The following is a 13666-nucleotide window of genomic DNA, read 5'->3' on the forward strand; positions in this document are numbered from 1 at the left end:
CCCACATATCCAGCAGTTACCGCTAATAGCTTGACATGAGACGGAATTCAAATAGTTTTGCGTCAAGTTGTTACTTTGAAAAAGTTTTGCCCTTTAGATTATTTTACTCCTTTCAATTTTACACGTCAAAGATTGATAAACAAAAATAACCACCATTAACATACTCATTAATCTCTGTTTGGCTGGTGCAGGATGTCCCAGAAGTGCACAATTTGAATGGGGGTAAAAAAAAAATGTTTTCCCTTTAAATTAAGTTTATTTTTATTACCACATTGGCAGATTTTTTTCTTCTTCTTGTTTTAAGCATAAACTCATTTTTTTTTTCAGAAAGCAAGACTTTATATTTTAAGTAATTTTGCTACTCAAGTAAATGTATTTTGATTTTAAGAATAGTTAGATGTTTGTGCTGGAGGTAACAATTTAGTTCAGGCACCAATTCTCACTATTAACTACTTGCTTATTAACATGCATATTACTAGCATATTGGCTGATCATTAGTACATATAAAGCACATAATGACCTATTCTGTATGACCATATTTTAGATCCCTTAATCCTACCCCATACTTAAACTTATCAACTACCTTACTATTAATAAGCAGTAATTAGGAGTTTATTGAGGCAAAAGTCGTAGTAAATAGTAAGAATTGGTTCCCAAACTAAAGTGTGACCATACTGGAAAATAAGACACAAATACTTAGATGTGTAATCACTCTGGAGCCACAGGAAAATGGTGTCCTGACTGTGCTGATTGGCTGATGCCATTGCATTTCATCAGAATACACGGCTACTTTTGATTGGCTGTCAATGGATAAAGATGATTTTGGCAGCAGAATAGTGTAGTTACGCTATTTACCATCAGGGGCTAACTGAACATTGCTAAGCCTCACTTCGCACACAATGTGTGTGAGCAAGGGAAACAAAAAACTATAAAGAACTATCCCGTATGTGAAATAATTGCCCTGGTATTTTTTGGATAACGTGTACTATAATGGTCCCCAGCTGGGCCCAGGCTTCTATACCCATTTAAAGCTCACTGTAAAAATCCCCAGGCCCTCAACGCGCCTTCCAAAACAATCAGGGCCCTGTAAAACAGCTCCTTAGATGCCTTATGTGCGCTGGATCTGCGACACATGCCAGTCATGTGAACGGGTTGCACTTCTGTTGCACTCAGCAGGACCAAAACTGCAGCGCTCTGATTGGTGTGAGGATCACTGAGTACCCATAATCCTTAGCACAGGTACAGGTGACCACAAACTCAGATGTCAAATCAAAAGCATGTAGTCCAAGAGTTTATGATGCTTAATATGCATTCTAAATAGTAAGCAAGCTTAGAATTAGCATGTGTCAAATCAAAGTCTGATGCCAAAAAAAATGTGCCTGGATGATGTTTCATGATGTGACAGTGTGTCCTAATATTCTTTTAATTTATCGGTATAATATCTATTAGATATTTAGTTGGTTTATTTTGGATATTTCATTGTATTTATGCTGTGATCAGAATGTATATTTAACATAATGCATTATATATATATATATATATGTGTGTGTGTGTGTGTGTGTGTGTGTAAACAGTATATGTATTTCGATCATCTAGCAGCAATTTAAAGGAATAGCACTAGATTATCCCAAGCTTAACCTATTTAAAAGCACTATTTCTTAAAAAGCACTGTCTCTTTAAAGATGATGTGTCATCTTGTTTGTTTGTCTCATTTTAATTATATATAATTATATTTATATAATATAATATATATTTGCATGTAACGTGCAATTACACTAAATAACATTATAATAGATTTACATTTATTAATTCAGCAGACGCTTTTATCCAAAGCGACTTACAAATGAGGAATACAACAAGGTTAGGATAAATTTAAGATAGAACAGGGAGGGATTAAGGTCAAAGTTAAAGCATATAATTTTTTGTAATACATATTTTAATACATATTTATTTTAATAATACATATACGTTCTAATTTTCACAATGGAAATACATTCCAAATGGAATACTAACTGAATACTACAAACTATGTACTGTCTACTATTTTTAAATACTATGTTTTTTTGCATTAACGTGCATCTTTCTAATTCATATTGAAAACGAAATACTTTCTCTGTTTATCTCAGGACAAATGTTCAAAGTTGTAGTATGTGTATTATAATTGTTATTTATACTTAATACCGCGTGTTTATCCAACTCCGTTTCAGACCACACACACAAACTTGTCTAATATCCAACTTATCATTAAAATCCAAAGTTATAAGTCTCTGAGCTCTGCTCTTGGACTTTTTAAACCAGCTATCTAACCAGCATCCCAAAAGTCCCTCCTCTATTATTATAACAAATCTACTTTTTTTATTCAAACAGTAGACCTTTGTTATTTTGTTTATCTTTCATATACTGTGCATTATAATGCTGTGACACAACAATTAACCTGCAGGTAGCATTATAAAATATTGATTTTAGTTTTTAGTGTTTTGTTTTAGAATTATTGTATTTAAATTTTTTATTTTTTTTGACTACATACTCAAAACAATGTACTGTCCATTTACTTGTGGTGTGTAGAAGTATGTAGATTAAGAAGAGAAGTTTCGTATCTACAGTTATAAACTGATTGACAACATTGACGTTAACTACTCCATGCCAGTCATATTTATGAGAACAAAAGTCTAAGTTAAAAGAGAGAGTGCCGGTTTCTCCATCGTGTGTCATCTCGCCCTCAGCCCTCCGCTGAAGCCCTCTTCATCCTCTGCTGGGGGGAGATCAGCTTCTCCCAGGGCTGTTTTCACAATGATGCGTTTTCAGCTTCTGGCACAGTTCCCCGCATAGCTTATGGTTAAGAACAGTCTTTCATCTAGCCAATGCCTTTAGCAAACATACCGGGAGGGCCACATCTGCCGCACACTACATGCAAGAACAAGCCCTCACTGGGATGAATAAAAACTGATAAGATCGAGGGTTTATTCATTCAACGGGCTGCCAGCGAGGGTATAATGCTGAATTATCATGGCGGCTCTCACCCTACAAATCTTCAGACTGTAATGTCATCAACCACTATCAACATGACAGAGCAGCCCCCTCCCCTTATTTTGGAGTACTACACTCATGTTCAAGTACTCACTGATGATTTTTGAGATGGGAACAGACCAAAAAAAGATAGCTAATAAAAAAAAAAATATGAGTGTGATCGCACACTAAGACACAAATGGTTAATTTGGCAGAATGCAAGTAGCCTGCTGCAAACCGACCTGTAAGATTATGAATTGCAACATGCAAAATGCATTGAGCAATTTTTGGGGGTGAGTTTGCAGCATTTCTTGAATTTGCTGAAAAAAATGGGAGTTTTATATCAAATTAATTAAGCAATGTAATCAATGGCCACAATTTGTTCTCAGTGAATTCCCACTTTATTTTAGAGACAGCATTAACATACTGTAAAATACAGACTATAGGCCATGAAAAACATTGTGATTTTTTCCCCTTGTTTTAATGGTGTAAAAATAATTAGTAAGAGAATCAAACCGCAATAAAGGGATTGCTCATGGAAAGCACACAGGTTCAAATCCATCAGGACATATTAGAGAGAACCAAGGGTGAATTCAACCCTGTGACCTTGTATAGTCCCAATAAAGTATGCCAAAAATTAGTAGTCTGCTGTAAACCGACCTGCAAGATGAAATGTAACGTGCAAACTGTTTTGAGCAATTTTTGTGTAACGATTTTCATGCATTACTTGATTTGCATTATTCCTTTAGTGTATGAAAGGTGCTGAAAAAACACAGACAGCATGTGCAAATAAACAACATTATCAGTGGCCGCAATTCGTTCCCAGTGAACTCCCACCATTATTATACTGTAAAAATACAGACGGACTGAGAAAAAATCAAGTTGTATTAGAACTACTTTACTTTTATGGTGCCACCCAGCAGGACTCCACACACAATGACAGAAATTAGCCACCAAACTCTGACACTAAACCACAGCAATGGTCGAAAACACTGCTGTTTACTGCAGTATAATTCAATGCAGTCTGCAAGATCTCGTCTTGATAATGATACAGTTTTTATTAACATCCTTTCAAATGTTCACAGACCCAGAGCATTTCTAAACTCAACACATAAAATGTTTGTTGTCTGTAAACCACGTGCCACGTGGAAGATGACATTAAAATACAGATAGACTGCACATGTTGCAGGTTTGAGAGAGTCGTAACCCAGAATCCTTCACTGTCTGGATGAGACAGCCGCCAGAAGAGCCTTCTCCTTTGGGCATCAGCATGTGTGTGGCTTGGCTGCCTGATTGTGACACACTAGTCAGTGTTTGGCAAATAACTCTCCACGCAAACACTTTCTCACCCTGCAGTGCCAAGTCTATCGTAATGTCTTACTGGTAAAGCCATCCTAATGTCATCCTGGTTTTAGAGGGTTTTGGAACGAAGGAAGTACATTTTGGACACTTGATCAGGCTGGAAGACCTGCTGGCCAATCAGCTAATCACCAGCTTGGCCAGCCTGGGAAATCACTAGGGCTGCACTATATTAAAAAAAAAAAAAGAAAAAGAAAAAAAACTGACATTGCTATATTTTTGTTTTTCTGAATTGTATGTTGCCATATGAAAACAAAAAAATAGGAATTTTCACTAGCTGACTCGCTATATTTGGAAATAATTCATCATTCTAGAATGATTGGGTGATTTCTGCATCTAACCTAAAAATAACTGAAAAATTAATTATTTAATTATTATTAAAACAACTACTCTGACTTTTTGTGAACATAATTTTAGAATTGAACAATTTGGGAAAAACCAACTGAAACATATAATCATACATTAGCAGGTTATTATTTTATTATTTTAATTTTTTTATTATAATTATCGTTATTTTTATTGTGGTTATAATTAAATTAAATATGAAAGAAAATAAGAAATATATTGCACCACTACTATTGTAGTGTAAAATTAAAAAGTATTGTATAGTACATCTGTAACATTATAGTACATCTGTAACATCCCCATTTAATTAATTAATAAATTTATTTTTGATAATTTGCCAGGAAATAAATACATGCACTGCGGGTTTCAGAGTGAAGTGCAGCACTGTGTTCATTTACACATTCAGCTCATTATATGGTATTTCAGCATCTCAGAGGCTTGGTTCATTTACTGTAAACCGAAACTGTGAGCTGCACACTGCATCATGAGCTTAACCGCACTAAGCCATATCGCGATATTGATTTTTTTTTATATATCATGAAGCCCTATAGACCAGCTTAAACCAACAAAGACAAGTAAACCAGCTTAGACTTGTTACAGATTGCTTTTTCAGAAGGGTAGTTTTCAAAATAGAGCTACAGTGTTCCTCTGGTAGCAGTGCCGATTATACCCAACGTTTATGAACCACTGTGATGTCATCTCACCATCCTTGCAATTTCTTCTTAAATATTTTACTTGAATTCAGTCGTGGCTAATTTGACAAAAGAGCGATAGTGAGACAGAGAGGAAGAGGGAAAAAAAGCGTTACACATCTGGTCAACACCATCAGCACATGCTGAAATTTAGTGGCGACGCTCACAGTCCAAATTAGTGGCGAGTTTTATTCCCCGCTGTGGAAGGAAAAATATCAAATCTGCTGCCATATGACTACAATAAAGTGGTATGTGGAGCGTTTGATGCCTTCATGTGGGAGACTTTAACTCTTTCCACCAAGGCTCGGCATGGAGCGCACATGCAGCGCTGTCCTGCTCTATAATGCATCCAACATGGAACAGGTTGACCCCTGCCGGCAGACAGCACCAATCAGACTGCGACGGGGTGGTCTCGTTTGGACGGATCCCAAAAATAAGCCGACCCGAAATCTCAGAGGCTCTAACCACAGGCACCCTGCAACAGAGATGCTGGCATAGCTTGGGTGTTGCAAGGGATCATGGGTATGGATTCTGTTAAGTGCCAGGCATCGTGGCTTTGCGTTTTATTGCTAGAGGTCAGAGGTCAGAGAGACTGAAACTGTACAGAAGACTGTCCATGAAACACTATAGAGATATCTAGTTCAATTTGGTTTTAACTGCAATTTTAAGTCAACATTTACAAAAAGTACTGTGGTGGTACTTCATACATACATACTGCCTGAATGCTAGTTCATATGCCATGGTATTTACATAGTGCTTCAAAGGACATCAAACAATACCATGGTATGTTTTGCCACTATTTGTCTGTAAACTTAAAAAATATATATATATATTTTTTTTTAATATCATTAATTATGGCTGTAACCAGTGTTGGGGGTAACGCATTACAAGTAACGCGAGTTACGTAATCAGATTACTCAAGCAAGCCCTGTCCAGATTTAAAAAGAAACATAACGCATTACTGTCCATAAAAAGTAACTAAGTAACGTAATTAGTGACTTTTTTATGGAGTAACGCAATATTGTAATGCATTACTTTTAAAAGTAACTTTCCCCAACACTGGCTGTAACATTATCTGACTAAGATGTACTGGTTTTAATTTAAATCTGAGTAGAGAATTTACTGCTGTTGAATTTGCTTAATTGAAAATTAATTGATCTTAATCTAAAACCGTGTTCTCAACTGGTGTGTGTGCGCAGATCTGTTTGAATAAGGTTGCATAGAGCAGGGCAAAAACACACATAAATGCTAAATGCACATAATAAAATGCAGCTACTTATGAATGCGTACTTGCATTAAAACAATGCATAAAAAACATAATTTCCTTAATGGTGTAAATGTATGAAAACAGTATTTCGCTGCACTGCTGGATCTGTGGTTCATTTTGCATAAAGATGTTCAGAGGCAAAGAGCACCTGATAATTTTTTTTAAAAATGCCTGTGCATTTGCAAAAAGAGTACTTAAGACAGTACCTTCATGAAAATTCAAAGGCTGATCCTTGAACTTGCTAAAGACATTGTGTATTTAAAAAAAATACTATTCTCTGAACTTCAAAAACATTTCTTCTCTTTTAACTACTGGATTCAGAAGAGCTGTTTTCATATGCCAGGATATTAGCAAGAGTTTGGACACAAAAGAGAGGAAAAAGGACTGTGAAACTGACTCATCAAATTCACTTTCTGTTCTGCTTCACACACACACACACAGTCTGAAACAGCCACTGTAACCCCTAATCACAACCCCGAAGGCTGGACATCAAATGCTGTAACGTTGAAAACAGATGATCAGAGGTAATTAACGCAGTTTCATATGCAAATTTAATTAATGCAAAACTACAAAGTCATTATGCAAATGGCGTCTTCTTGAGCCGCTGTGCAAATATTCATCACTTGGAACAGGGATCAGTCTCCCATCTTTAGAAACTCTCTCACAACACACACACACACTGTTCTCTTAGGATCATGTGTGAATAGTGTATTTATTTTAAACTTCTTTCCATTGATGCCAGACTGGGGCTATCAGAGCAGACAGCTGAGAGGCAGGAAGACACGATTTGGCACAGGAGTGAGACAATGAGACTGTTAGACCAGCACAGTATGAATATTCATGACACTGATTACTTTCCATGATTAAAGCCTACTCTAATATTTAAATGAGTGCATGCTAGGTGATTAGAGGAGCGTTGGAAAGGACAAACGCGTGATGCGGTACACTTTCTGCCGCGTTCATGGAGTATGATTAGCTAGATAGTTCAGAGATTGATTAGAAACTAAGGGCAGTTTCACATATGAGGGATACGATTTGAAAATAGCATGAATGATGCTGGTATGCACTTGATGGAGGTATTTCATCAAAAACCGCAGGTAATAGGCACTTCCCTTGAATACGGTACAAATTGGTGTCCTGTTCATTATTCAACGCAGCAACTGTATGAATCCCATATCATCTAATCCCAAATCAACTATTATCTAACGAAAATAAACCTAGCATGAGAAGTAGTAGCTAGTTTTAAACTTTTCAAATGTCTGAATCTTCTATATTGGAGGAACGAAGAAAAAGTGAACGCAGAGACACATTTTTTGACATAGGCATAAATATGTGAGTTTTAAGTAACAGAATTTAAAACTGTAAAATAAAAGGTAACAATATTTTAATGTGATTTAGTTACACATACATGTACCCTAACCCTAACTTTGACCCTATAGTAATGTAGTTAATTAATTTAACTGATTACTTAAATAAGGCTTTCATTTTTGGTGCTTTGCTCAGTTATTTTTCTTCCACAGAACAGAAAAGGAGATATTTAGCAGAATGTTCATGCTGCCCTTTTCCATATAAAGTGAATTGGGTTTGTTGCTCCAAAAATGACTAAAATAAGTCTGTACGAGTCACACACTGCAAGTATTTTAAAAACAATAGTTTTGTGTGAAGAACAGACAGAAAGTTTACTGAAAATCTTCTCAAATCCTATTTGCGCATACATATATTCAAACTGTATGTGTGAACGTTTTGAAGCTGTATTTAGTTAATTAATAGTTAAGTTAATTTAATGATGAATTCTTAATATACAATTTTTTATTATTAATTTGTCATTATTGATTTTTGTATTTTGTACATACATTTTGTATTTATGTATTTATAAGTAATTTAATAAAAATCCATGAATAAATGTGACATTCAAAGTCAGTAAACTCATTAATTAATCGTTTTTAAAAATCGGATCATGATTCCCAGAATCTGAATCATATCAGAACCCGCAAGTGGCTAAAGATTTCCATTCAATTTCAGATTTTTAAACATGTGACCGCTCTGCTCCCCATTTGCGAAGCGATATTAAAGTAAACAGTGACAACATTTTCAAAATGGCCTTTTCTGTGTCAATTATGTCTTAACCAAAAAAAAAAAAAAAATGCTATCTTAAAATTACTTTTGAACAGAAGAGCCATTCTAGCATTGATTAAAACATTTCCACTGAGATGTGAAGGGGTTAACGCACACCCATCAGGTTTGGCGTTTTGGCCCACAGCATGCACGGCTTTTGCCTCTAGGCCCGCCATAGCTCCATATTGTATTTAATTAGCCCCATTAAATATAATCTAATTTGGCTGAAACTTAAGACAGTTAAGTGGCAATCTAATGTGTTGAGCAAAGCTTTCATGCTCTGGAAATATTTAATTCAAGCCTAAAGCACCTTCTTGCCCTGCATTTCTGTGGATAACCTTGACGGCTTCTCCACTTCTGTCAACGAAGCAAAACTAAAGCCAAAGTTGTTCGGTAAAAAGTTCAGATTAAAAAAAAAAAAAAAACACTCAAGATTAAGAGCTTTGAAAAGGCACATTCAAACAAATACAGAAAACTAATAACCTTGTATCATTTAGTTTAAAAAAAAGAGAGAAAAAAGTATCGACGAGGCTGAAGCCTGCTGACTAGTGTAGGGCAGCAAACGTGTGCATGTGTTTGATTCGTCTCTATTTGTCATATCCTGACTAGCAAGTGAAGCACTTCCTTGACCAGGCTGTGTGTGCTGAGAGTAGGATGGGCGGCACTGTGCTGGAAGATAACATGTGGCCCCTCCAGGCCCCGCACGCTAAACTGAGTCTTTAACCCTCTGAATGAGGAATCTTCTTCATTAATTCCCACACTATGTCTCTTAGCACTTGAATTTTAATGGGCTCTCTTAGCCTTTTTTCTTAATACTATGATATTTCCCCCAAACACGTCGGGTGAGGATTTCTGGATTTTTTTTTTTCCTCTTAGAGAATTGGTTTCAGCTGCTGGCGCACTCAGGGCTGTTATGTTTCACTTAGAGATGAGAGAAAGTGAGAGAGAGATGCCGCGTCTTGCTCTAATAAAATCATGCAAGGGGTATTAATCCCTCTTGAAGGCCCGAGTCAAAAGAAAAAGACCTTTTGAGAGAGAAGCGATCCAGTCAGAACAGTATGTGTGTGTTTGTGTTGAGAAAGTGTGCATTTAAAACTACGCTCTTAAATGAACAGTTCACCCAAAAATGAACATTTTGTCATCATTTATGCAGCCTCGTATCACCCCAGCCCCATATTGTTGTTATTATCTTTAATATTTGTTTTTCCAAAAGGAAGAGCAAGGCTGAATTTCTGAGCTGTTCAGAAAAAGGTCTAAAAAGCAGCATAAAAGTATACCCAAATCGCATTATTCCAAGTTGTACAATAGCTTTGTGGGATGAACAGATGAAAATGTATTGATTATTTTGGTATTTACTGAAATCTTATTCTCCTCCAGAACTCACAAATCACAAATGAGATCATTTGTATGATTCATTGTGTTCAATTAAAAAAATGGCACCTTTAAAAGCCTCACATCAGCTTTGATATCACTGATGCCATCGGTTTAAACAGAAGCTCAGCCCTTCTGCCTAATGGATGTCTTTTTGTTTCACAGAAGAAAGAAAATAATACGGGGGTTGAAATGACATGATCAGTAAACAAACATAGACAAAATACTCATTTGGGGTAAAATATTCCTTTAAAAAGTGAGGTTTTAATTAGAATCCAATTGGTTTTAAAAGAACCTTTATAAAACAAACAGATCTGGTCCTGGGTTCTAATTGGTCAGCGTTCCACCCTTGCTAAAATATACAATAGAGGAACAGCTAAGAAGCAAAATCCTGTTCACCAAGCTACTGTGTACATCACTGAGCAGCACCTATAGAGACCAAATATTAACCTCAGTTTACACATGAACCTTAGTTCATGGACAGTATGTTCCGGTGGAATGATGGCAGTAGATTGATAAAGATATATATAAAAAAACGTTTTTTTAGAGAATTGGTTTTAATGAAAATTATATACTGTACACTACCGGTCAAAAGTTTGGAATAATTAAGTCTTTGTTGTTGTTGATGGTTTTGATATAAATATCTTATGCTCACCAAAACTGCACTTGTTTGATCAAAAATACAGTAAAACCAGTAATATTGCGGGGGGGGGGAAAAGTCACTTTCACTTTCACTAAAATATTATTACAATTAAAACGGTTTTAATATATTTTAAAATGTAATTTATTCATGTGATGACAAAGCTGAACTTTCAGCATCATTACTCCAGTCTTCAGTGTCACTTGATCCTTCAGAAATCATTCTAACACGCTGATTTGTGGAAAAGTTTGTGTTAAGTAAGATTACAAATAAAAAAGAAGAAAGAAAAGAAAAGGAAAGAAAGAAAGAAAGAAAGAAAGAAAAAGGAAGGAAGGAAGGAAAAGAAAGAAAGAAAGAAAGAAAGAAAGAAAGAAAGAAAGAAAGAAAGAAAGAAAGAAAGAAAGAAAGAAAGAAAGAAAGAAAGAAAGAAAGAAAGAAAGAAAGAAAGAAAGAAAGAAAGAAAGAAAGAAAGAAAGAAAGAAAGAAAGAAAGAAAGAAAGAAAGAAAGAAAGAAAGAAAGAAAGAAAGAAAGAAAGAAAGAAAGAAAGAAAGAAAGAAAGAAAGAAAGAAAGAAAGAAAGAAAGAAAGAAAGAAAGAAAGAAAGAAAGAAAGGAAGGAAGAAAGAAAGAAAGAAAGAAAGAAAGAAAGAAAGAAAGAAAGAAAGAAATCTAAAGTGAAAGTAAAGACATTTATAATGTTACAAAAAAAATTATGTTTCAAATTCATTTATATTTCTATCTATTACAGAATCTTAAATAAATATCCAAATTTCCACAAAAATGAATGGCTGCTGAAAGTTAAATTACATTTTAAAATATATTCAAACGGAAAACAGCTATTTTAAATTGTAATACTATTTTACGGTTTTATTATTATTATTATTATTAATAATAATGTAATAATATTTTACTGTATTGTTTATAATAATATAAAAATAATATTATTTAATAAATGCAGAATAACTGGCAAAAGATTAAAAGATTTGTACAAATCTTAATTATTCCAAACTATTATCTATATTAAAATATTTTATGTAGTAACCATCTAAAAAAAAAAAAGTTTAATTGTCTGTTAAATTTTAAGTTCCACAAATACGTTTTTATTTAATAAGTGTATCTATTTCAAGTACATAAGTAAATATCTTTGTGTGTGTCTGGGGGGGTGTTTGTCATTTCACAGACGTCCCTCTCCTGCCAAGCTTCCCCTCCTCCAGCCCTCAGTGTAAAACACCTACCTGTTGGGACACCCTCCTGCTTGGGGCAGATTCCTCTGGCGGGCGTCAGTCGTTTTTCCTCCTCCTCTCCCGGAGTGACCTGGATCCCAACCTCTACCGGTCCAGACCTCCGGCAGACTTCCGCCCGTGGCGGTCTGGGGGACGGGGAGTCAGTCGGTTTGTCGAAACAGGAGCTAGATCCGGGGCACAGTCTCCTTTTGTGCTCGATAAACACTAGAATATCTCCCAGGGGGAAGTTGGTTTGACATTGACCGCAGGTCAGCAGGTCACTCTCTCCGGCTCCGCCCACAGGGCTGGCTATGGAGCCGTCTGATGGGCACTGATCCACCCCTGCGTCATGATCTGCTGCAACAGAGCAGAGAAATTAGAGGAAAAAATATCCATTAATGCATGACTCTATTTTAGGCACATTATGATTCATAATAATAAGTGGCTTACAATAATCAATTTTTAGCTGCAACAGCTCAATTTGCCACAGATAGTTGCAAATAACTGAGATAAAATCCTGCCAGTGTATTTTGTATAAATTTTAATGTTGTTTTCATGATCAATTTCTTGTTATATATACAGTATATATTTCACTATTCACCAAAGTGATTTGCAAAATTTGCTGCTAACTACAACAGCGTGAAGAATATTTCATGTTTGGCAAGTACAGGTGAACATTATCTGATTTTCTAAAAGATCTCAGACATTCCCCAACGGTAACCACATTCAAGTCCAGACTGAAAACATCTGCTTGTGTTCTCAAATTAACCACTGTGCTGACATTTTTACTGATTACACTGATTTCAGTTTTTACTAACTGAACTGATTATTAATACTTTTTCTTTTTTACATTTATTTTAATACATATTTGAATTAGTTTTTGACCGTTCTTTGTTTCTTCTTTGTTACATGTGTCTGATTCTGTCTTCATAAAGCACAATTCACAGCTCACACAGCATAGACTAACACCTGTGAATTGCACAGTAAGATCAGTAGAGAGTGTGTGTGTGTGTGTGTGTGACAGGTAGTACAGTCGAAGCCATGCAGTGGTATCTGTGTTTCCGGTCTAGTTCTCTGCACGCTGGACGGATGCTGGAGAGGTGCACATGCACCATACAGGTATGTCGCAGCAGACAATCTAGCGCTTACAAAAGCCGCAAAACAGCCTCAAAATACGCTCTCAGGCATGGGTCGCCTCGCCTGTCAGTGCATCACAGGTGCACGTTGGGAACAGTGGTTAAGGAGCGTCATAAACAGCCGTTTCGTATGTGAAAATCAGTTACATCTTTATCACTTCGTACCCTCACGAAATTCAATCAAAATCAATGCCGTTTTCCCGCATTATTATCAATGACGAAACAGTCAACGCACACTATTTGCTGTGAAATGTATCGGACTCAACACAAAACCACATTGAGATACAAAACAGATTCACAGAGAGCATAAAGACAGGAAAAAACAGCAGCAGTATGAGATCCGATAGCAAATCAACTCCAGTCTCTGCCTGAGGGACAAACACACTCTTGAACACACACTGGTTGGCTGTACGCCAGGGTGCGAACTACGGGGGAGCTAGGGGGAGCTCGGCTCCCCTTAATAAGACATGGGCTCCCCTGAAAACGGGATTTGTGAAATTTTGGGGGGTCTCA

The 13666-nt window shown here is 36.1% G+C and overlaps 1 protein-coding gene across 4 annotated transcripts in view; it reads right to left on the minus strand.

Moving 5' to 3' along the window:
- The window catches only part of LOC107742200 (B-cell lymphoma/leukemia 11B-like), a 32645-nt gene that overhangs the window by 11679 nt on the left and 7300 nt on the right, over positions 1 to 13666 (minus strand). For 3 of the 4 annotated variants that reach the window (XM_016555096.1, XM_016555092.1, XM_016555093.1), the window contains one exon: positions 12030 to 12374. In XM_016555096.1, the coding sequence (XP_016410582.1) occupies positions 12030 to 12374 (345 nt within the window). The remainder of the gene's footprint in view (positions 1 to 12029; positions 12375 to 13666) is intronic. The other variant, XM_016555094.1, reaches the window with a different exon arrangement.

The sequence above is a fragment of the Sinocyclocheilus rhinocerous genome, unplaced genomic scaffold (assembly GCF_001515625.1).
Source record: "Sinocyclocheilus rhinocerous isolate Xijiao unplaced genomic scaffold, SAMN03320098_v1.1 scaffold2752, whole genome shotgun sequence".
Taxonomy (NCBI): Eukaryota; Metazoa; Chordata; class Actinopteri; order Cypriniformes; family Cyprinidae; genus Sinocyclocheilus; species Sinocyclocheilus rhinocerous.